This window comes from Eutrigla gurnardus, assembly GCF_963514095.1.
Source record: "Eutrigla gurnardus genome assembly, chromosome: 4".
Classification (NCBI taxonomy): domain Eukaryota; kingdom Metazoa; phylum Chordata; class Actinopteri; order Perciformes; family Triglidae; genus Eutrigla; species Eutrigla gurnardus.
The window spans coordinates 15001934-15024947 of record NC_139918.1 but is presented as its reverse complement, the minus strand read 5'-3'; the positions used below and the strand labels follow the sequence as shown (position 1 = coordinate 15024947).

The following is a 23014-nucleotide window of genomic DNA, read 5'->3' as shown; positions in this document are numbered from 1 at the left end:
GATCAAAGCTGATATAGTGCAACCAAAACTCTAAGAAAACTTTGCATTTTGAGAGTTCATCAGATTTGTCATCAGTTTTTTTTTATTTTGCAAAAACTCAATCATTTCCTTCCCTTAAGAAACATTCTTCACTCACTTCTACCTCTAGTTCATATTTTAAACCAATTACAGTGTGTCTTTCAAAAAAGTACAGAGGCATGATAGCTTCTGTACCTGAAATGAAACCTGCTAAATCCCTTCCCCATATTTGGAGTACTCCCCGAAATTAAAACGACTCATTTACTCATTATCCATTTTAAGTTGTTAACCTTCCCGCAGCCCAACTTATTACTTTTCTGACAAAACATCTGCTCGGTGCGTATTTGCAGTTGATTAACATATAATGAAAACAAATGGAATGAATCTGTAGAAAAGGAACCTTTTTCTAAAACTGAAATAGGAATATTCATCCCTTAACGCCTGTTGCCTAAAACTATGTTTTCTTTACAGTATTATCACCTGAAAATAATACAGTTTATATCTACATATGGAGTTATCCTCATCTTAGAGTTTCTACATTAGTCAGAAGGGACAAACCAAACACTAGTGAGGGCCATTCACGTTTACGGCCACTGCAGTTCTCCTACAAGCTCACCACAAAGGAAAGTTTCAGCCGGTTGCAATATGCAACCTCACAGCTAAATGCTGCCAAATCCTACACATTGGCCCTTTAAGATTTTGTCATTTCACTCATTTCTTCCACAGAAACAGTAAGTCATACATGGGAAAACAGTTGGCCAGCCTCCTTTTTGGAGTGTGTCTACTGAATACGTTATCAGCAGATTCCGACAGAACTTCCTTTATCCATCAATTATCATCCATCAGGGCGCCCCTTACAGTGATCAGTTGTCACTTGGACTGCGTTTTGTGATTTGAAAAGACATTTGACATGCAAATCTCTCCTCTAAAAAGGCTGCTAAATGTAACCCTTCAGAAAAGGCTTTTCAGGAACTACAATGAAGATTTGGGTCTGTGGAACCAATTACCTTGATGCCAGCAGAGCGGCATTTACCCACAGCATCAGGCACAGCGGCACGCGGCGGATCAATCATGGAGATGAGACCCAGGAAGCAAAGCTGCTCGGTGGGGAAGTTTGTGTCGTCAGAGTCGAAGGTGAACCCTCGAGGGAACTGGGATGAAGACAGATTCAAGTGGCAGAAGCCTGCAAGAGAAGAGGGATCAGTGAGGTGATCGTTCAGAAATGACTGACATCTCAAAGTGCACCGCAGCTAACGGGGGGAAATATGTTGTTTAGCTGTTCCGACAATTTATCTGTCACTTTTAAAAGAAGTAGACAAAGCATTCATGACCCTGAGGATGATTAAAGTCCAATACATCCAATAAACAATAAGGTAAGGGATTTGGGATGTTAAAAACTGCACAAAGGAATGGAAATATGAAACACACGTTAAGAAAATACATTTTCGTCACTGCTACGATCCTTCACCTGACAATATGCGTACAAATCACTTTTAAATTGTTAGATTTGGAGGTGGCAAGTCTGACATGCAAATGGTCTGAGCCACTTAATTCACCCACAGGCTTTGAATCCCTGTAGAGTAAAGCAGAATAAAGTGGATAAACAACCTATCCTTCATCAGCATCATCATCACCCAAGGTATAAGTGAGATTTCATTATTAATAACGATTTCAGGAGTCACACTCCAAACATGGCATTATTCCACATTTCACCTTAGAAAAAAAAGTGACACCCACCTAACACAGAATAAACACTTATGGCACTTATTTAAAAAAGATGTCAGGTAACTTTTGTTCCTTGGTTGTCACGACATTTACAGAGTCTGGATGCTGAAGACTTAAGTGATACAGAAAGCTGAACTTTGGGTTTTGCTTTTCTTTGACACAAAATGTGTCTACGGCATTTCATAAAGTTATTTCGTGTACAGAGTGTTTGACCTGAACTGAATTACTGGTCCATCCACTTTACATTACATAATCCATTCAATACATACTCGAAGTAGAACAACCATGTCTGTGATATTTGGTGTAATAATGGATTTTTCATTTTTGAGTCAATGTCATGTCTACTGCAAGGCTGCAGTGGCTCTTCTTTATAAAAACTCAATAAAAGCAGGGATTTATGGTCAAACGAGCGTTTTTACCAAGGGGATTACAGAAGGTGAGTGCCGTGTCCAACCGCTTCTCCACACGCGCCATCCTCAAACATACCCAGCACTCTCTCTCCCAGTCCTCCCAGCTCCATGTAGGCACTCTGGAAAGCGTCTCTCCAGTTTTCATCCATTGCCTGCTCCTGGCCCTGGATCATGATGCTGCTGCACCTGTAAAATAGTTATGAATAATACTTTCAATGCTAAAGGTAGTAACGCTCAATCTCACTGCATGGCAATAATGACAACAAGAGTGAAATAAACCTAAAAATCCACCGTGATAATGGATGCTGTCGAGGAGGAAAAACCAACTCAGTCACTAGAAAACAGCATGTTTGATAAATACGCTTCCTATCAGCTGTCTTACCACAGTTGTAAAACGAGCATGTTCAAGTAAAATTATAACAATGCCTTTAGTTAGTTACATAACAAGCTTAATTAAGTCGTGTAAACTCATTTAATTTTGGCTTGACACGGGACAAGCGGTCTCCTGGGTGAAAGTCTTGTGTTGTTGTGTCTGCTCCTACTACGTAACGTTCGATTAGGGCTATTATACAACATCACATGCTCTGAATGCAAAAACGTCCACATTTAGGAAATTGGGCCAGACCGGGCCGACATTTGTTAGACATTATTGTGACAATATGACCAAAAATAATCAGCCACTGCAATAAGAAAAAAATCACTTTTACAAATTCACTGAAAGGACAAAAATCATTGGAGTTTTGTTCTCAACACATTCTAATTCACACTGTCTGTGGCCCATTAGTTCCAACTGGAAATGGTCACGACTATATAGTTTAATTGTTTTTTTAAAAGGCTAAGTCATTTTCTCAAACCGAAGGCCAGGAGTAAATAGTGTTGGGGAAGATTTTCACCAGTGGAATAATACACATTTGTGCTCGAGTGCACTCAAAGAAGGAACATGGCAACAGTTGTTTGTTTTTTTAATACATTTCCTACGTGGTTTGGATACATACATTTATTTCTTTTATCAATTCTTTCAGTATTTTCTTAGGAGTTTTGCTAGTAATAATAAAAAAAAAACAGTTGCACTTTCCATTACACTTAGAATGTGTTATATGATTTTAATGCACTGGAATAAAATCTATAAAAATCTCTCTCTCTCTCTTTAATTTATAATTTAATTTATACTATATATATATATATATATATATATATATATATATATATATATATATATAGTATAAATTAAATTGAATAAAAGGAAGCACAAATTCTGTGCTACTTCACTTGGGAGACACATAATCGATCCATTATTGATCAACCAACCTGTCCAGGATTCTCTCTGGTGCTCCCTTCATGACCAGAATGTGACCAGAGGGATTGTCCTCCACTTCATGGACGGAGAGCTTGAAAAAAAAAAAAGAAGAAAAAGGGGGTGACAATGGAAGACTGGTGAGGACATGACAGGATTTATTTTTGAAACAAGATGCAACATGTACTTTATGGCTGGTTGTTTCCTGCTGGTTGAAAATATTTCATTCTTTAATAAGAAAAAAGGCTCAGGACAGACTACCCCACACCAGCGTTCGGCAGTGAATTTCACGCTTGTACTGCGCTTCACGCTTGTGGAAATGATTTCTCGTGTCATATTTTTCCAAGTGGTTTGAAGTAAAAGTCTTATCGATGTTGACTTGACTGAATGCACATTGTAAGTCATATGTATTGCCTGTGTTGAAGGAGCATTCATTCTCATGTGTACTGTGTTGCACCTTACACTGCCCCTTCCCCCATACATACACACACACACACACACACACACACACTCCCCCAGGTAATTTGTATCTGAGTCACAGCATATCTAATCTCAGAAAACCAGAGCAAAATTGCTTTTTTTCCCTCCCTCCAACACAGACGTTCCTATTTTAAATCAGGGAGTAGGTGCACAAAATGCATGCAGGAAGTCCTTTGTTTGCTTCAACATCACTGTTGTGTTATTCATACGCTGGTTCAGGTCTCCAGACAGGAGGCGAGAGACTGGGCCTGGAAAGCACAAACATTTCCCCCGCCTTAATTGCCGTGAAGCCCTTGAGCAAGGCGCACGATAACTTCCATTTTGTTGTAGCCGGAACTTGTTTTCCCAAGTTTTTGTTGTGTAAGTGATTAATGAGGACGTCTTTTTTAAAACCGGTTCAGTTAACCCCTCGTTAAGTCCGGCCCTTAAACGCAGACTGGCCAATCACAGAGTAGCATCGGCCAGCTCCGACTGGGGTCCCACAACCATTTGGCTCCATGGACTCATGGACTCGGGTTTTCTTCATTATCAGGCTGCTTTTTGGGGGGATTTCAAGCTAATTATGGTTCAACATTGTGCAAAAGTGATACTCTTCAGCCGGAGAGGTTCTAAGGAGATACACGTTTCTCAAAAGTTACGTACTAACATGAGCAGAGTACGTAGTTCAATGTTAATGTTAAACCTCTGTTGCCACGCACTCCTTCAGGATGTAGCAAAGCATGCGGCTAAACTTAAGACTTGAGGGAGGGGGGTTATGGGCATTGTCGAGGAGCACCTGATATTTGGATTCAATCGATATTTCTGGGGGACACAAATAAAAAAATCCCCATTCAGAAAAAGGCATTGCAGGGGGTCTTAACCCTGACGTGTGCCTGAATGCTGAGGAATACCCGCTGTGATCTATTGTGTACAGTACCACCATAGGAAATAGTGCTTTTGTTGTTGTTGTTGTTTATAAGGAACCTGGAAGACATTGTGTCCACTGAAAGGTAGCAGCAGATCTTCTGTGCAGCCCAAACCAACCAGTCTATAATCCACCTGTCTCTCTCTATCATAAACAACACTGCAACAGCTTGTCTGCGGTGACTTCCGAGCCTGAATGTGAGCAGCAGTATGAATGTAAAGCAGGGTGTTGCTGTAACAGAGCACGCATGTTTGGGCTGCCTTCCTCAGGCTGCCTGGAAAAGGTTAAACATGAATATGCATGATTCACTCCAAAATGTTTCCGAAGTCTTGGAAATGCATCTTTTGAAGAGAAAAAAACCCCCCATAATATTTAAAAAGCACTAGTAGAATTATCAAACAATAAATCAATACATTAAATACAGCATTGATTTGAACAAGAAAACAGATTAAATATAATGTATGAATATATAAACAATAAGTACAAAAGTTAAAAACTACATATCTTATATATTTTACTTAAAAGTTGTATTTTAATTGCGAGGCTGTCCCATGCAGTACCTGGTATTTGTTGGTGGAGTTGAAGGGGATTTCTGCCACTTTGAGGTTTCTAGCTCTCATTCCACGAACACTCCCGCAGCACAGCTCGATGCATTTTAACAGAGCCGACTCCGACGCGTCCCCCGCTGTCTCCCTCTGGGGAAACACACACAGACGCACATTAGCTCAGTCACTCACATGTGCCCATTAAGAAAGCAGCGTTGTCTGTCGCTGACTTGTTTCTCACACTCTGCTGGCAACTTGAACCGATTAGAGGGTTTACCTTTCTTTACTTCCATCATGGTTCGCATTAATGATGCAGTTAGCTGAGCATCGTCTGCATCACAGACGCTTGTTTTTTCTCTTATGTAACAATCTAATGTAGAAGTAATGAAAGTGCAAAGCCCAGCTTTCTTTTTGACTTTAGGGGATGAGGAAAAATGTGATTAAAGCCACTCCGTTTCGGGGGAAATACAGTTTAGTTTTAAGGATATGGATGTAAAAGCCTTTGGATATGAGGAGTTGGACAACCATGTTGGAAATAAATATTGTTGTCTGTCTATTGCCGATAATCAACAAAAAGTGATTGCTGAGTGAGTAAATTCATGCTCAAAACTTCCTAATTTCTTCTGTGGGGTCCACTTTTGTTTAAAGGGGCTGAATTCCAAATTCAGGGCATAAACAACTATCTGCTGAGCAGAGAATGAAGTCCCTCTGTGTGTGTTGTAATCCGAGCTTCTCCTCCTTGCTTATAACCATTTTGCGCTGCCGTTGACATTGTTCTCGATGTCCATGCTGTTAGCGCTGTTAGCTTCTAGCTGTCACCTCAGCCGTGGCCATGTTGAGAGACGCGTGGAAGAAATCCCTCAATCATGGATAAGCTCTGAATTTGGAATTCGGCCCGTTTGAAAGTTGTGTGCAGATGTCTTTTACTGACACTGGCTGCTTTTTCAGGAAGCAGAGGTGAAATCCATGAATTTGTAGGTATATTATTCACACATGCACACAGACACACACACACACACACACACACACACACACACACACACACACACACACACACACACACACACACAGAATTGACTGCTCCCCTGTTTGGATGCACATGGATCACTCCATATTTGTATTTTCTGCAAGTGTTGTGCTTGAATCATTTAGGGGGAAAGGTTCCCCTCTGAAAACCTGTAAAATCCCCTTTGATAAAACTTCCATGATGATCACTGAAATTCATCCCTCTGTCGGAGCCGATTTATTGAAATCCATGCTGAGCTGATTGACCGACACACCAACGGGGGCCAACCGAAGACAAGAGATTTCTCTTTATTCCTGTTTATTCATTCATGAACAGGCGGCGAACAAGGACACGCGCTCTGCAACATTTGTCCTTGTTTGTGCCTTTTCATGAATGACTGAACAGATCAAGGAAATTCCATTCCTCTGTTTTTCCCGGGTGAAGATGGGGACTTGTTCCTGTAATGGTAGTGGAGCCTGCATGAGCCTTGGCTGCTGTGTTTGAGTGCTGTCAGGAGATATGACTGTTACTCAATGCAGGGACGAAGCCCCGGGCACCTCGAGGTGCAGCGAGGCTGCCGCGGCGGCGTCTGCTCCCACCGGAGTCAAGAAGCTGTAATCCCCGTCGCTGAGAGCCACAAAGAGAATCTCTTCAGGTCAATGCAGCGACGGTCGGAGGAGAGCGGTTGGTAGAACACGGGGATATTATTGACTTACCCACCCAGCAGTGTGTGTGTGTTTGTGTATCAGTGTGAGGGAGGTATTTCCACGGGTGCATTGCATGGTTCTCCGTCTGTGTACAAGAGGGAGGATAAGCCTGTGTGTGTGTGTGTGTGTGTGTGTGTGTGTGTGTGTGTGTGGTGCCCCTGTGTCACGCCGTATTGACAAATCATTTTTATGGGTTGTTTTCTCCCTGTAGGTGCCATGTGAGGCTCGGCAGGAGAATGCAAAGTACGTCTAACCAAATACTGTACTTACATACAATCCTCAAGTGATTAAACCTGACTTGACAGTATCCATGCTATCCTTATGCTGTACTTATACTTCACTTCATTATAACGGTCAATATTGCACATTTCCTTGATCATTTATAAATTATGATGTATCCCAAACACTGTTTTGTTTACTTGTTGTTGTTATATGCCCATAGCAGTGGTGTAGCTAAGTACTATTATTCAAGACAACGATATTTTTGTTTTCAAATATTATAAATATATAATATAGCTGTTAATATTTTATACCTATACTGTACTTTTCACAACATTTATATGACACCTATTTCTAATTTAGGCTATATGTACTTTTTAGAAAACAAACCCATATCACCCTTTATGAAATAAGATAAGTTGCTATATTTTTTTGCTATAGCTTTAAGCCCAAGGTTTACTTACATTGTAATGGAGTATTTTCATTTTCTAATATAGCTATTTTACATAAAGCTACTATGATGATTTAGTGCTGAGTTTGGCGGTCCCTCTGGACAGAAGTGGTAGTGTTTCAGAGCCCCTGAGTCCTTTCAGAAAACCTCTCATTTTGCTGCAGTGGGGTCTGACAGTTTGCCTTGTTCAACCCCAGTCCTGGTTCTCCCATGCCTCCCTTCCCTCCAGTGAGCCGAGAAATATGGCTCGGGCCTCCAGCAAGGTGGGAACCAGGGAGGTTAAGCCCTGCTCCTGATCAGAGGAGGGGCCACTGCTGCCGGGCGTGGAGCTCATAAACCTTCTGTCGGAGTCCCGACTGCAGGTCGGAGGTGGCAGCGAAGACAGATCTGGGTCTGTCCGCGTTGGGCTGGTCGCTCCCAGAGGTGGAATCTGAGCTACAGGGGTGAACCTGCATGTTTTTGTCTGATTTAGCCCGGGATCCAACCCTGTGGCACCGATGACGAGCATTAAGAATTACTGTATAAAAATAGCTTCTCGCTGGCGGTCATGTTTACTAAGGTAGGTCATACAAAGGCATTCAATTCTTTCATAACCTTTTAAAATCGCCTAACTTCAAATAAATAATCTTAATAACACCTCTGCTTGTTTTGAGTGACAGCTGGGCTCCTGACACTGTCCTAATGCTTCACCTGTTGGCCAACCGTGTATGCAAAGTCTCCTCTTATGAATAATGTGCATGCATTATTTGATCCAAATCGAAAAAAGGTGCCGCTCGTAATGTCCTTAGATTAAACTGAACCTGTAATAACCTGCATTGCTTTGCAAATAATTCATGAGGCTGAATTTTCAATGCAAAGGCTTGGGAAGTGTGTGGAGGTTCATACCATCACGATGGGGAAGTTCTCCTGTCCGGCCTTGAAATCAGCTCTGTTGCACAGGCCGGCAACGCGAGACAGAGAAGCCCAAGTAGCAGAGCTCTTGTCAAAACCCAAACCTGAGAGGAGAGCAGAGGGAGCTGTGTTAGACCTTTTTTTTTTAAAGGAGGGCTCATGCAGTATTTACACTCCTGACTTAACTCTTGGTTCATAGAGTAGCGCTGGATAATTTAGCTAAAAAACAGAATCAGGGTCAGGCACGTTGAGCAATCACTTATTCCTTTGACAGAAGTGATAATTCAATTCTCCAGCCCAGAAAATTGCATTCATTTTTAACTAGAATGTCTCGGTAATAAAAAGCTGTTTGGAAATTCCGATCAAAATTTCATCCCTCCCACCAAGACTGAAAATGACCTTCACTCCGCTGCACTCATTTTTCATTTGAGCCTGGAGTCTCTCCGGCGAGGTCACTGTCACTGTTACTGTGCAAAGAGAATATAATGGCATAAAGCAACATACAGTAAGTACACAGTGGCAAACTGTGGCTGGAGCTGTCGAACTTGACAAAACGAGGTGCGAAAGGGTCCATAAATTGCAACAGCTGCTAAAAAAAAAAAAAAAAAAAAAATTATAAAAAAAGCCTGTACTCCTGAGGAATCATTGTGTTTATTTTCCTCTCTTTCCGTTTCACTATTTGTTCGGCCTTTATCATTTAGTGAACGCACAACCGTCCAACTCCCTACTCATTGGTATGCATAGCATAACACCTGTTCTGGTTATTACTAAAACGCTTTGAAATTTGGCTCAGTTTGTAGTTTGTAGGAGACCGAATTCTGATTGGTTCCACGGCAGCAGGCTTGCCGAGGAACTTTGGCAAAAGACGTGTTTGTGTCTGATGCTTGTGCCGCCCACACTGCATACCGCTGCTCAATTAATCCAAGAGGTAGTGCAAACAGCAATGCTGCTTGGCGGCGTGAACACTGGACAGATGACTTTCGGCAGGTGGTCAGACTCCCTCTCTGCATTCCCACACTCTCTATTTCCTCTCGTTCCTTTATTTATCTCTCCTTCCACTCTCTCTTTCCCATCTCTCCCTCCGTCTCTCCACGTCTCACCCGTCTGGTCCTCAGTGGTGTCCGCCTCGTGGATCTGGTTGTCGAACCACATGTGGGCCACGGTCATGCGGTTCTGGGTCAGCGTGCCCGTCTTGTCGGAGCAGATGGTGGAGGTGGAGCCGAGAGTCTCTACGGCCTCCAGGTTCTTCACCAGACAGTTCTTCTTTGCCATGCGCTTGGCAGTGAGAGTCAGACACACCTGGGAGGACGGTGGGAGGTGAGAGGGAGAGTATAGGGAGGGAGGGAGGGAGGGGTGAGGAGAGGAGAGGAGAGGAGGATGGATGATTGTTAGTCAACGAGGGGAGAGAGCATATGCATGCACCGGTGCGTTCAAGTGTTTGCCCATGTGAAACCAAGCGTTGTCCAGGTGCCTTACATCGTGTGTGTGTTGTTGTGTGAACATGTGCGTCTGTGTGCATGCATGTGGTTGGCTGGTTAACAGCAGGTGCACAGGGACATACACGTACAACAAATAGACACATTCCATATGTGGTAAGGGGACACTTGGACGCACATTAATTCCAGCCGACCACGTTACTGCCGGAGAATAAATAAAAAACGCTCACAGACATTTCCTCACAGGGAACTCACGGTGCGTCTTAAGCGAAAGCAACTTAAGAAACCAGTCACTGGAAGTTAATTTATTTTCTGTGACCAGTGAAATGTCGACTGATGGCATTTCAAATGCCAGCTGGCGCCCACTTCGGCAGCAACGTTGTTTATTGTTGCAGAAAAAGTTCAATTCACTTACAGCATTTGAACAACTCCAATACGTTGTCATAAATCGCCTGCTCTGCTGTGTTCTGTAGTATCACTATAGCTACTACAGCTCTCATCCACTGAGGGTGAATTAGCGTTGGCACAACTAATCACATTGACGTTGGCTCCGTTCCATTTAGGTGTGCCAGTAAACCATGACAGTGAGAGCCAGCAGCCACAAGACGAGGGCCCTCGGCGCCGCAATAATCAATAGTTTGATGTTAACAATGGATGAAATTACTGCATTGCAGATGAGAAACCTGTGCAGGATTTGACACCTGGCGTTGCATTTACCTCTCTTGGTTCGACAGAGCTTTTAAGCCTCAATACTTTAGTTTTCAGGCCCACAAACTCCACATCGTCACATCAACCCCATTAGCGGCAGCCGCAGACAGCTATTTTCAGCAAACAAGCCCATTAACTCAGTGTACACTGCCCGCCCGGCACCAAACAGCAGGCAGACAGAGTTAGCAGCAAGCTGGCGAAGAAAGTCATCATAGGGTGGTGTAACATGTGCAACGTGTGTAATGCTTTACAAGCTGCTTTGTTTATGTGATCTTCATTATTTCTACCATGGTGGCTATTATAAGATGATATGTCCATATCACGCTTACAACATTTTAATCCAACCTTTGGGAACAATTAAGTACATTGTATAATATCGTACGACAAAAAAATGACCAATGAATGCAGCTTATATGGAGTGTAGCCAATTATAATACAATTTATTTTTACACGACCCATTACTAGCTCATCTTAGCTGATTTTGAAAAAAAAAATGAAAATCTAATTAGAGAAAATTGATGAAAATAAAATATGTACATTGGCAACTCAAAGCATGTTTATGTATGTAACAGCAGCAGATTGTGAAACTCCCCCATGGTTCTGTTCACGATTCCCCAAAGCCTATTTTGTCCTGTCCTTGCTACAAGGAGACCTGGTTTATTGTAAAACGATCTGCTCCTTTGACATCTTTTTTTTTTTTTTGGTGAAAGTCAGTAAACACACACACACACACACACACACACACGCACACACACACACACACACACACACACACACACACACACACACACACACACACACACACACAGAGGACTCACAGTGACGGTAGCCAGCAGCCCCTCAGGCACGTTCGCCACGATGATGCCGATGAGGAAGATGACGGCCTCCAGCCAGGTGTAGCCCAGGATGATGGACAGGATGAAGAAGGACACGCCCAGGAAGACGGCCACGCCCGTGATGAGGTGGATGAAGTGTTCGATCTCTATGTTGATGGGCGTACGGCGGACTTCCAGCTCCGACGCCAGGGTGGCGATGCGACCCATCACGGTCCGGTCCCCGGTGCATATCACGATGCCGTGGGCGGTACCTGAGAGGGAGTCACAGAGTCTGGTTGTCAAATACACTTACGCTGTGCATCTTTATTGTTACCACCCAGCCGTTTGTCAATTAGATGTCATATTTTTTCACACGCCGTGTTTTATTTTGTTGAAGGAGCTCTTTAAACAAATGTCCAGCCCTCAGCGGACTGATGGGGAGGTGATGGGCTGAATAAAGAGCAGTGATGGATGGAGGAGAATTACAGGTGTGGGCCGGTGATTGATGGTTGAGCACATGCCGGATTGAGTGAGTGAAGAAAGGAACTGACTGGCGTAAAATACAAATAATGTGATCCACAGACCTCAGCAGTTTTTACAGGGACTATTTTTTCAGTGGAAAGTAAGACAGATCTGTGGATTATACCGTGAAACAGAGAACTTGTTTCTGGATGGGGAATGTTTTTTAAAATGTCTTTCCTTATGCTGTGAGCACCAACAAACAGAATGTCATTCATCTCCATTACATTAAGGCGGAAGCGGAGATCTCTGGGACAAGATATTTTAAAACCTCGCCGTATAAAACCCAAAATATCTGCATAGATCGACATCACCGGAGAAAATATTATGCTTTTACATCCTTTAACACGACCTACACAGAGATATATTGAGAAATAGATTGTGCGGCAGCAGAATAAATATAGTTTATATATGAAGTTTTCATGAGAGATTCAGATATTGATTTAAAAACAACTATATTCACTATAATTATTCATTTAACATTTTGATTTAATATTTTAAAGATAGGATACAATCAATCCTGAATCTTAGATATTAAACATGTCACTCAGAATTAAAACAAATATGGAGATTTCAAGACTCAAATATTCTAACTATAATCAGCACTAAACACTGAAATACCAACCAACATCCCAATTGGTTGAATCTCAGGTGGAAACACTCATTAATAATCTCAATGCATTCGAAATTCACATGACTGTGGGTTGGAGGAATGCGCTAACACACTCGTAGGTTGGGCGATAAGGCTCAAACTATGCTAATCTCCAGATGGCAAAAAAAAAAAAAAAAAAAAAGACTTTAGAGGCGATAAGAGACAATCTTGGCCAGATGTAGCCTACTGACCCTCGACACAGTTGGTGGAATAGAAACAGATGTTGCGGGTCTCCAGAGGATTTTCGTGGGTGAACTCCGGGGAGCGAGTCTGAGGCTCCGACTCTCCCGTCAGAGACGAGTTGTCCACCTTCACAGGGACGGGGAGAAAGAAAACAGAGGCTGAGGGACAGAACAGGAGGAGAGCGAGGAGCTGAGACTGACGGGGTCTGAGGCATTCATCACCAACACTCTCGTCACGTCAACTCTTTTCTGGAATCGTTCCCCACAGTCCTCCACAGGTGAAGAAAATGCATGCAATTCATTACTAGTGGAGATAAACTCGAACTAAAAGGGTGACATTTAGGAGACGTTTTCACCTTACAGACATGGAAATCTCAGAGGAAGGCTGTAACTGTTAAGACGATTATGCTTAACAGCATGTTTCTTTGGAGGTGCAACGTGTGAGGTCTGACCAGAAGGTTAGTTTAAAACATAAAAATATCAACTAAGATTATCAACAGAGCGTGAAAAGGTCACTGTAGCGTTCAGTTTGCCCTCAAGAAAGGACGAAGAAGAAAGGCTCCAGCCATGGCCTGTCAGCTCTCGTTGAAGGTAGAGGGTCTGTGCAGATTTTAATCCTTTGTTAGATCTAATCCAATGTGGCAGAAACGACAAAACAACAGCTTCATGTCGTCCTCCCAGGAAACTACTTCGCCGTGAGGAGGCCAGGCAGCAGCTCCAGAGACAGACCTTCAGTTAGCAGTTAGCTTTAGCAACTAGCATTCAGCCATGTGAACCCCAGCCCCGGGGCTCTGATCCTGGGGGAGTGTGCCGAGTCCCTGAACAGCAAACTTTCTGTTGCTGCAAAACCAAAATACTAGTTATTTCTGCCATTTTAGATTAAAAAAAAAAAAAAAAAAAAAAAAACTCAGAGTGTAGGCGGACCGTACAGCCCCGGGTTAGTGACACAGTAGTTAATGATGCCACACATGAACATTGTAAGATAGCAGTGTTGTTTTCACCGGCCCTCTGAGCTTCAGCCGTCTGGTTGAAATTTGTATATTATTGCCCTTCTTTTTGTAGTGGTTGCCTTTCTTTTTAATAATTCATGACTGTAGAGTTAGATTGTATGCACCCAGTCGTAGATGAAGCATCTGGTCAGTTCAACGGTCAGTTGAACAACAACTTTAACCAGATGTTGCATCAGCGAAGGTGTAAGGAATGTTTAGGTTTAGGAGGAAGATGAGGAGAAGCCCAGTTGTAAACTAAGCTTAGAGGCCCTGAGACATTAATTTGTGATGTCTCTCTTTGTGTGTGTGTGTGTTACACACCAGCTATAAAGCCCATAAACAAGTGACAAACTATCATTTTGCCACCGAAATTGCTGAGCAAAACATGACCTTATAAGTACAAAATATAGCTTTGGGATGGAGCGCCTGGAAACCTCCATCTTCCATTGGAGAGGAAGAGGATACATTTACTAAGGTGACAGGATGAGCGAGAAGAAGGCCGACCAGGAAGTAGAGGGCTTTAAAAGACAGACATGTGGCAGGGAGAGTTGGATTTCCTTAGAGTCGAGGGCAAGAAAGGACTTCACAGGTGGAACAGGTGCAGAGGCTCTAGGAAGGACTCTGCCAGGGATTTAGAAGAACAGGGTGTGCACGCACGGTTTCGGACGCAGGCTTGATATCTGTTTAAATAAAGATAATTCTCATTCCACCTGCCTGGATCCGAAGATTCATTTATCACCAATCTACACATCGACATCTTTGGGGAAGTTTGCCTAAGAAACCACATAAGAGTGAAATGATGCCCCCTTTGTGTTCGGAGCATGTGGCCAGAGCTTACACGTTGCACCTTAAAACTAAAATCGTGCTGGGTGAATATATGGAAGATAACCATACTTGTGCAGCAATGAAAGGTTTTTTTTTTTTTTGCTGTTATATAAATTCAGCGATAAGTTACCCAAACAACAGTTCAGAAATGTGTGAAATGTGTGTATTCTGACTAAAATGTTGCCTGTTGGTGGCAAAAAACATCCCTTTAGGTTAGGGTTAGAAATATCTCGGCAACTGTCGGGTGGATTGGCATGAAATGTGGTAACGATATATACAAAGTCTCCAGAGGATTAATCCAACATCCCTAACACCTGCAGATGTACTTTGTTTTTGTGTTAATCAGCAACTTGAGATGGTGAACATGATACAAAAGAATTGATTAAAGTTCAAGTGGAAAGAAAGACATGAAGAAACATATCGAGACCAAAGTCAGCTGAGCAGCTGTAATCCCACTGAGACCTGCAGGCTCTGAGCCCGGCGACCCTCCCCCTACCTTGCATCCACTGGCGGAGACCACTCGCAGGTCAGCTGGGATACGGTCTCCCCCTTTGATCTCCACCAGATCTCCCTGCACCACAAACTCAGCATTGATCTGCATCTTCTCCCCCTCCCGGATCACCAACGCTTGCTGGCACGGAGAAAAAAGGGAAGAGAGAGTCGGGAAGGGAGAGGAAGAGCGAGAGAGGATTTAGTCAGAGGAAGAATAGCGATAAAAAAAAAAAGCCAGAGGGTGTAGAGGTGTGTGAAAGGGAGAGATAGATGAAAAGGAAAAAGGAGAGAGAGAAGACAGGTGGAAAAGGAGACAAGCAGGGAGTGGAAAGAGCCTAAATAGATTAAAGAATTAAGCAATCGAAAATGCTAGAGGTGGATAACGCGAGGGGAGTTTTTATATAAACACGCTCACAATCCAAAGTTGGCTCAAACATTTATTCTTTCTTTGTGCAAGCTTATTAGGTTTCCACTCAAGTGAGTGTAAGCCCTACTTGAGGGACTGCTTATTGAGCCAGAAAGCCGCGAGGCGACGACAAAGCGGCCAAACACCAAACGCATCAACTTACCTGTGGCACCATTTTCTTGAAGGAGTCCATGATTCTGGAGCTCTTGGCCTCTTGGAAGTAGGAGAAGCAGCCGGTGATGATGACCACGGCTGCCAGCACCACGCCCAGATACAACTGAAAGGGGGCACAAGCCACAGGGGGGGGTCGGTGTGGTTATCCACTTAGTTCGGTTGGTGTAAGGTGTGTTTGAGCGTAGGGAAGGGGGGATTTGCAAAACCTGGAAACGGTTTTAAAACAGCAAAACCTTAAATGCAGCGCGCTAGAGGAGAGTTAAGAGCGAGAAAACCCGGGGAAGCTCTCGGTCTTAGTGGAAGATTTCAAAGTCTGGCGTTCTATTCTTGTACTCTTGGATCGGTTCATTCAGTGTTAGTCCGAGTGAACAGCTGTCTGCCGAACCCAGAATACCAAGAGCTGAGACCTGGATCTGCGAGGCCACCAGGAGATGCTTTCTGAGCCACGTAGACGTGGGTTGTCTGACGGTAAGGGACATTAATTCTGGTGTTTTACTTCCTGTGAATGTGTTCTGGTTTACCGGTGTAGAAGTTGTGTTAGGTTCAGTTCTCATTGATGCAAACAAGACAGCCAGGCACTTTGGATGAAAGCGTCTGCCAGCTGGTGTGCTGTACTCTATGTCCTGGGCTCCCGGAGACTGAAAATTCGAAAACCTTGAAAAAGTTTTTAGTTTTTGGAAGTTGCTGCTTTCATTTGACAGCAACAACAGAATGTTTTGTCAGCGTTTACAACATTCCCCTCCAATTCAGTGCTCAGTTTGCAGCTTCTGATTGTGTCTGCACAGAGTTTCGTGGAGATTTGAGCTCAGCTTTTGTGCCTCGTCTGGCTTCGGCGAGATGCTTGTTCACCAGCTGTACGGAGCTGCAGGGAACACGTCTGTCCAGACAAGTGACATTTTTGAACCTACTGAAGTTCTTTCAAGTTATTTGCAAGAATAAATGCTTCATTTCCTGATTGCAAACATGAATTTGACAGTTAATTGTGTAAAAACAACAGCGATTTAAGAAACCTCGGGATGCTAGAAGGTTTTCTTAAACCGAAGAAGACAGCACCGGTCTTTCAGCTCAGTAAATCCATCAAAAATAATGTGTGTGGCCCTGTTAGGGTAGCTTTTCCTCTTAAAAAACTGCTTGTACATTATGCAAAGACTCAAAGTGCCAAATCTGCAGGCAGTCGGGGCTTTTGATGTAGCAGAGCATCCAGCTGTACATACTCGGTACTGAACGTGGAGATTAAACCGGGGGGAGATTAAAGTTATCACATGTGCATGTGCGTGTCTATCGACTGTATGTTACTGTATATTATGCAAGGCTTTAATGCTGTCTGGGGTTGGGAGAGCACTGAATGATGATTGCATAATGACTCAGAGCCATAAAGTACAGTATGGATGGCTGCTTGGCTCTATTTGAACAGTGGGTGGTCTGAGTATTTATCCCCTGCTACTCTCAGGGCCGACGCCGGTGTCGGTGTTTGGTTTTACGTCACATTCTCAGAGGGGGGGGGGGGGGTCATGGTTTTTTATTTTTATGTGATTTTAAGTGGGTATTTTCTTCCTTTTTTTCCTTCACTTTCGCTCATCTTGTCTATTTCCTTTAGTGAACGATGGCTCTGCCTTCTTTTGTGTGACCTAATTGCGTTGCCTTTTTGGCGAGGACTCACAGAGAGGAGATTAAGACCTGAAGCGGCCATCTGGGTAAAGTAAAGGTCGTATTGAAAAACAAGAAAACGGGTAAGAAAAGTCACCGTCATGAAGCGTTTTGACACTTTTGATTTTAGGATTTGGTTTTGAGGGAGAGCGCTGCAGATGGTGGCTGCTAAACAGGCTGCAATGTAATACTCAGGGCAATTCCTCACTGTCAATGTACATCCACCAAAAGGGCTTGTTTTTGCTACTGGGAGGCTCAGATGGTTGTGAGACGGGTGTGACAACATTATGGAAAAGACCCGAGAGAATAATGAAAAAAAAAACATCTTTACCTTTCGCTTGATTTGTTTTTGTGTCGATTGCTCTCTGAGAAGTCCCGTTCTAAAATCTCGCGTCACATCCACATAAGAAACAATCTTTTAGTTCACACTGAACTATGCGTTCTGTCCTCCACCGTCGTCACACGGCACAATAACTAACACACCGGATCAAGCAGGAAACATGATTCTCTGCAGGCTCCTTCCCGTAATGTTGTCAGACACAATAACATTTGTAAGAACAAGCACTTTTAGTGGATTATGTAGTATTTAGCACATTGATGATGAGGAGTTGCTCCGTGTGATTACATCGCAGCTCAACAACGGACCGATTTCCAAACGTACTGTTCCCACTTAGAAAGAAAACCCAGGGGAGCTAGGGTCCAGGTTGAAAAATACAGACGCTTCACTTCATTTAATTGTAAGTGTGTCTGCAAAATGTGTGTGAGTTTGTGTGGCTGGATTGGAATTTAAGTGGAATTATGATATTTTCTTGTATGTCCGTATTGAGTTATCATGAGAGAACATTCTGTTATCCAAATGAATGACTCAGACTCCAGAGAAATGATAATTATAACCAAATGAGTCATTTAAGATGTGTTTAACTTAGAGGATCAATCTTTCTTAGGAGCCGATAGTACACAGGTTTCATTACTCCCCTTATTGATGGACGAGCTGGGCAGAAACTCTCCTCCATCTATTAAACCTAATTCAGAAGCTGGTCTTTATGCAGACGGGAGGTTTTACCTCCTCGTGTCTAGTAGCAGCTGAGGTGGACGGTGCAAACAATGCATGACAAAGGATGCTCCTTCAGCGGGAGAGAGCTTTGGACTTACAACTCTCACTGCCAAAACATAAATCTAGATCCAGAACCACAATCAAAAGGATTTGTTTGATATAATGCAGAACTTTAAAATACCGTACATTGCATTTAAATATGGATTCATTCATTTTATGTGATTTTTGCTTTACTCCTTCATAATGTTTATTTTGATGATTTATTATTATTGTCACAATGAACCCAATTAATAAGGATAAAAAGTTGGTGTCACCAAATGGTGATAGACAGCAATTTGTAAGTAATTTTGCACGCAGTAACCATCATGCATTGCTCTGAAGGAATAATGACAGATGGACCAAAGAGGACAGTGTTAGTGACATGAGTTGTGGTGTGAAAATAAAATATTAAGTGTGAGCAGAGCAGCTTATCACAACACAGACGGTCACAAATACTTTGTATTTATTTAAGAATTTGGGAAAATATGCTCTTATTACCATTTTTAATGGCACTACAGCTCATTTTATTCTCACCTTTCACAATAAAAGCCCTAGACATATACGCAGCGTCAAATTAGTTTACAATATGTGTTTATTCAAAATTATGGATGATCCGCCAGCTGCAGATAAAATATGTTTTTTTCATGTATCCCATGAGCTCACTTTATATTCCTGTCTCAACTGTATGGTGAGTCTACAGGTAGACTTGTATGCATTTGTGTGCTTATGTATGTCTTCACTTGTGTGTGATTAATATGGAAGGCGTGTTGCCCGTACATGTGCGTGTGTGTTTTACAAGCAGTTTCTCACGTTGTCATTGGGCGCCTCGTCCTCTGTGGCCACCTGGATGGTGTAGGCCAGGAAGCAGAGGATGGCACCGGTCCAGAGCAGGATGGAGAATCCGCCGAACAGCTGACGGCAGAACTTGACCCATTCCGGGGTGGTGGGGGGAGGGGTCAGCGCGTTCGGACCGTCCCTGGCCAGAATCTCCGCAGCTCTGGCGTTGGTCAGGCCCTGAGGGAAAGCAATTTTTAGGAATGAATGCCTTTTTTTTTTTTGCATGCACTGGGAATCGTATTACAACACAACGACCCCATTTTCACCACGGCTTGAAAAGCAATTTTACTGCTACACTTGCAGAACATCAAGTATTCCTGCCTGGCCTATTTAACGACACAAGTATAATAAACTGGGTGACTGTCCTCATCTGAGGCTCTATGTCGGAAAACCATTGGACCTAACTTTACCGTGGGAAAAAAGTCATGAATATAGGCTATAATAGTGTCAAGGTCAAACAAAGCAAATCCATGTAAATTCCTGAAATATAGTATTATATTGGGGAGGGAAAAATATATATTTTTATTATTACAACCTTTATTTATTATTTTTTCAAGGTTTTGCAAGTTTTTGACATTTTTACAGCCTGTCATATTTTCATATTTTCTTTTTTTCTCCCAAATACTTATCTCAAAAAAGATTAAAAAAAAATTCCACTGCAATGTCAAACTTAAGGCAAGCAGCACACGTGTTTACAGCATAAAAGTGTGTGCTTGTATCTGTCTGTGAATGGTGTGTGTGTGTGTGTGTGTGTGTGTGTGTGTGTGTGTGTGTGTGTGATTGAGGGATTAAAGATGAATGAAGCTCAAGGTGAGCTGGGGACGCTGCGATGGATCCAACTTGACCAAAGTAATGTTTGGTCTCATTCTTATGTTGCAGACAACAAGAGATCAGGTCCCCGTGGGGGATATTACAGCTGCTGCATGTGCAAATTAGTGTGTGTGTGTGTGTGTGTGTGTGTGTGTGTGTGTGTGTGTGTGTGTGTGTGTGTGTGTGTGTGTCGTTACCCGCGTGACGTCCACTCCGTAACGTTTTCCCAGATCATCCAGAGATAATTTGTGATCATCCTGCAGGGATAAAAGGTTCCTGTTTTTTAATTGCTTCAGGGGAACAGACACGGTAAACAGACACACTGTAATGTTAATTGGCCAGTAAAATGACTTCTAAGGGAATTTGTCTTTGACAAATTACAAATAGGAAACCGTACATATAATTTTACAGCAACGCATTCAACGCCGTGTCAACTGGGGGGCGGCATGGCTGTAAAGGGAATTTTTTAATAACCAACCAGGGTCGAATAGATTGTGAGGGTGTAGCACCCATGCATGACACATCTCTATCTCACTGGGGGGAAAAAGACTTTATTCTGGGTTCCTGACATGGATCCAGGGGCTTTATGTGTCTATGATTCATTCCCCATGTCAGACAGAAAAGGTCAAACGGGGACGTCCACTCCCCGTGCATCTCCAGGTAGAGGTGAGCAAACCTCCAGTAAAACATGTAACCTTGAAAACACAGTTTCACACTTATTGGGTGACATGTTTGTATTAGTATTCCGGCCAAATGCCACCTTGAGATATTGCCGCTGGAAAATTAGGTTTGCTACTGTAGCGACGTAGAAACTCCCAGCTGTCAGGATGGTGTCAGCGCCGCACATCGAAGGACTACCTTCTTCACTCAACCATAAGACGGGAAGAAATCCATCAATTTCTTCTCCAACACTGTAGCCTCCGAGGATCACGATGAAACGTAGCCACAAGTGATTTGGCCACAATCAACTCCATGCCCCACAAAACAGTTTGCTAGTTAAGCTTTATTTATATGCCCCTGCTCCCAATATTGATCAGCCATTGTCTGGTGGTTGTTTAAAGGATTTCTGGAGGGGGGGAATGTAGGAAATCACTAACTGAAGAAGTATAGCAGACTGATGAAAGCAAAACACTCCAAAAACTACCCCTAAGTGTTGACAGCATCCTGTTTCCCCCCTCTCCTTTAATCAGTCGCAGGCCCAACTTGATAATTGACAAGAACTGCTTTATCAGAGGGGAGTGCACACAGCAAAACGTACCCCAGTTTTCATGGGCATCGCTCGGCTGCCTTCTGACAGCACCTCAAAGAGATACAGCTCTGCACAAGACAAAAATTCGGCACTACGCTGCTGGTGGCCCACAAATTATTCAGTATCTTTCAAAGTACAAAGAGGAGCAGCCAGAGGGAGGCAGAACAGATAGGAGAGGACGAGGCTGGCTTAGAAGCCCGTCTACAGCTGGCTACACTGAGCAGGCCGGATGGCCCTTTTTGTTGACGGGCCACTGTTTTCATTTAGAGTGTTGTTGAATAAGCTGGTGACTTTGGCGTAACGGTATTTGGGAGAAGCGGCGGCGGCGATGGAATCAATCACGGTGCAGAGCGAGCCTGGGTTGGAGCGGCGACAGCTTGTTTTTCTTACCAAGGACACCTCCTTCTTCAGCTCATCCAAGTCTCTGTCCTTCTTCCTCTTGCCTCCATTCTCGGCACCACACTGTGGCAGGGAGAGAGAGAGAGATTACCATGAATCTGGCCTGTAGGCTATCATCCCAGAAACCTCCACAGGAAATAAGCCACATGCTTGTAGCCACATTGTGCCCGGGCCATTTCCATTCAGAACCATGTATTACAAGCTATCAGCGCGAGCACAATGGACTTGGTTCATTTCAATCTCCTGGCACTATTGGCAAACCATTCACTGAATATGGAGGGGGAAAATATTTTTCTCATAGTGAGAGTTCCTCATTTGTGTGAATGAGCGAGAGTGTGTGTGTGTGTGTGTGTGTGTGTGTGTGTGTGTGTGTGTGTGTGAACAGCTGGAAGAATGGTGCATCATGGAACTCATCTGCTGCTGTCAGTCTCCTTTTAGCAGCACGTGTGCATGTCAGTGACGGAGGGATACACAGGGAGAGCGCGAGGAGCGGGTGAGCGAGTGACACAGTGAAAAAGTAATCAAAAAGAGCCAAAGAGGGAGCACAGAGCCGGTGGAGTGCCTGAAATGTGTCTGGCATAGCAATTTCCCCCCACTGTGCGTGAGGAAGATTACCAGCCTGTCCTCCCATAAAGCTAAATGGAATGGGCCTGATGGAGAGAATAAAAACAAAATTACGTAATTACCCAAATAAACAGCAAGCCGGGAACAAAACTTATTGAGTAAAGAAAGCCTATCATCCCCGAGATGTTACTGTCTTTAAAAAAAAATAAAAAATACAGCAGCGCCGCGAGGAATCCAGCCCCGCAGACGCCTTTAGAAATCTCAGTAATTTTCCATGATCCATGACCACGCCATATGCTGGTGCTGTACATAAGCCACAGATTTAGTCGTCGGCATCCGTTCAGTTACAGTAGGAGGGGAAGGGTTTGAGTGCAGGAAATCTGGTTATTTATGTGCTTGTTTTTAGGTGAAATGAAGATGAAATGAAGAGAACTCACCCCTCGGCCCATGCTGGATGTCCAGACGTCGGCAGGTTACAATGTGAAGGGCAGCAATCCGGGGCCCCCGTCACAGCTCGGACCTTCCCGCCCCCATACTCACCGTGTGGAAGACATTGGTGGCTTTTTT

The 23014-nt window shown here is 43.4% G+C and overlaps 1 protein-coding gene across 1 annotated transcript in view; it reads right to left on the bottom strand.

The window, feature by feature from the left end:
- The window catches only part of atp1a2a (ATPase Na+/K+ transporting subunit alpha 2a), a 37051-nt gene extending 14037 nt beyond the window's left edge, over window positions 1-23014 (bottom strand). Inside the window, exons 1-14 of the mRNA XM_084008056.1 lie at window positions 22885-23014; window positions 21875-21946; window positions 20433-20492; window positions 19399-19602; window positions 15838-15951; window positions 15273-15407; window positions 12972-13089; window positions 11613-11881; window positions 9751-9949; window positions 8645-8754; window positions 5392-5526; window positions 3462-3541; window positions 2230-2339; window positions 1026-1201 (exon numbers count right to left, since the gene is read on the bottom strand). Of these exons, the coding sequence (XP_083864182.1) occupies window positions 1026-1201; window positions 2230-2339; window positions 3462-3541; window positions 5392-5526; window positions 8645-8754; window positions 9751-9949; window positions 11613-11881; window positions 12972-13089; window positions 15273-15407; window positions 15838-15951; window positions 19399-19602; window positions 20433-20492; window positions 21875-21946; window positions 22885-22896 (1794 nt within the window). The 5' untranslated portion in view covers window positions 22897-23014. The remainder of the gene's footprint in view (window positions 1-1025; window positions 1202-2229; window positions 2340-3461; window positions 3542-5391; window positions 5527-8644; window positions 8755-9750; window positions 9950-11612; window positions 11882-12971; window positions 13090-15272; window positions 15408-15837; window positions 15952-19398; window positions 19603-20432; window positions 20493-21874; window positions 21947-22884) is intronic.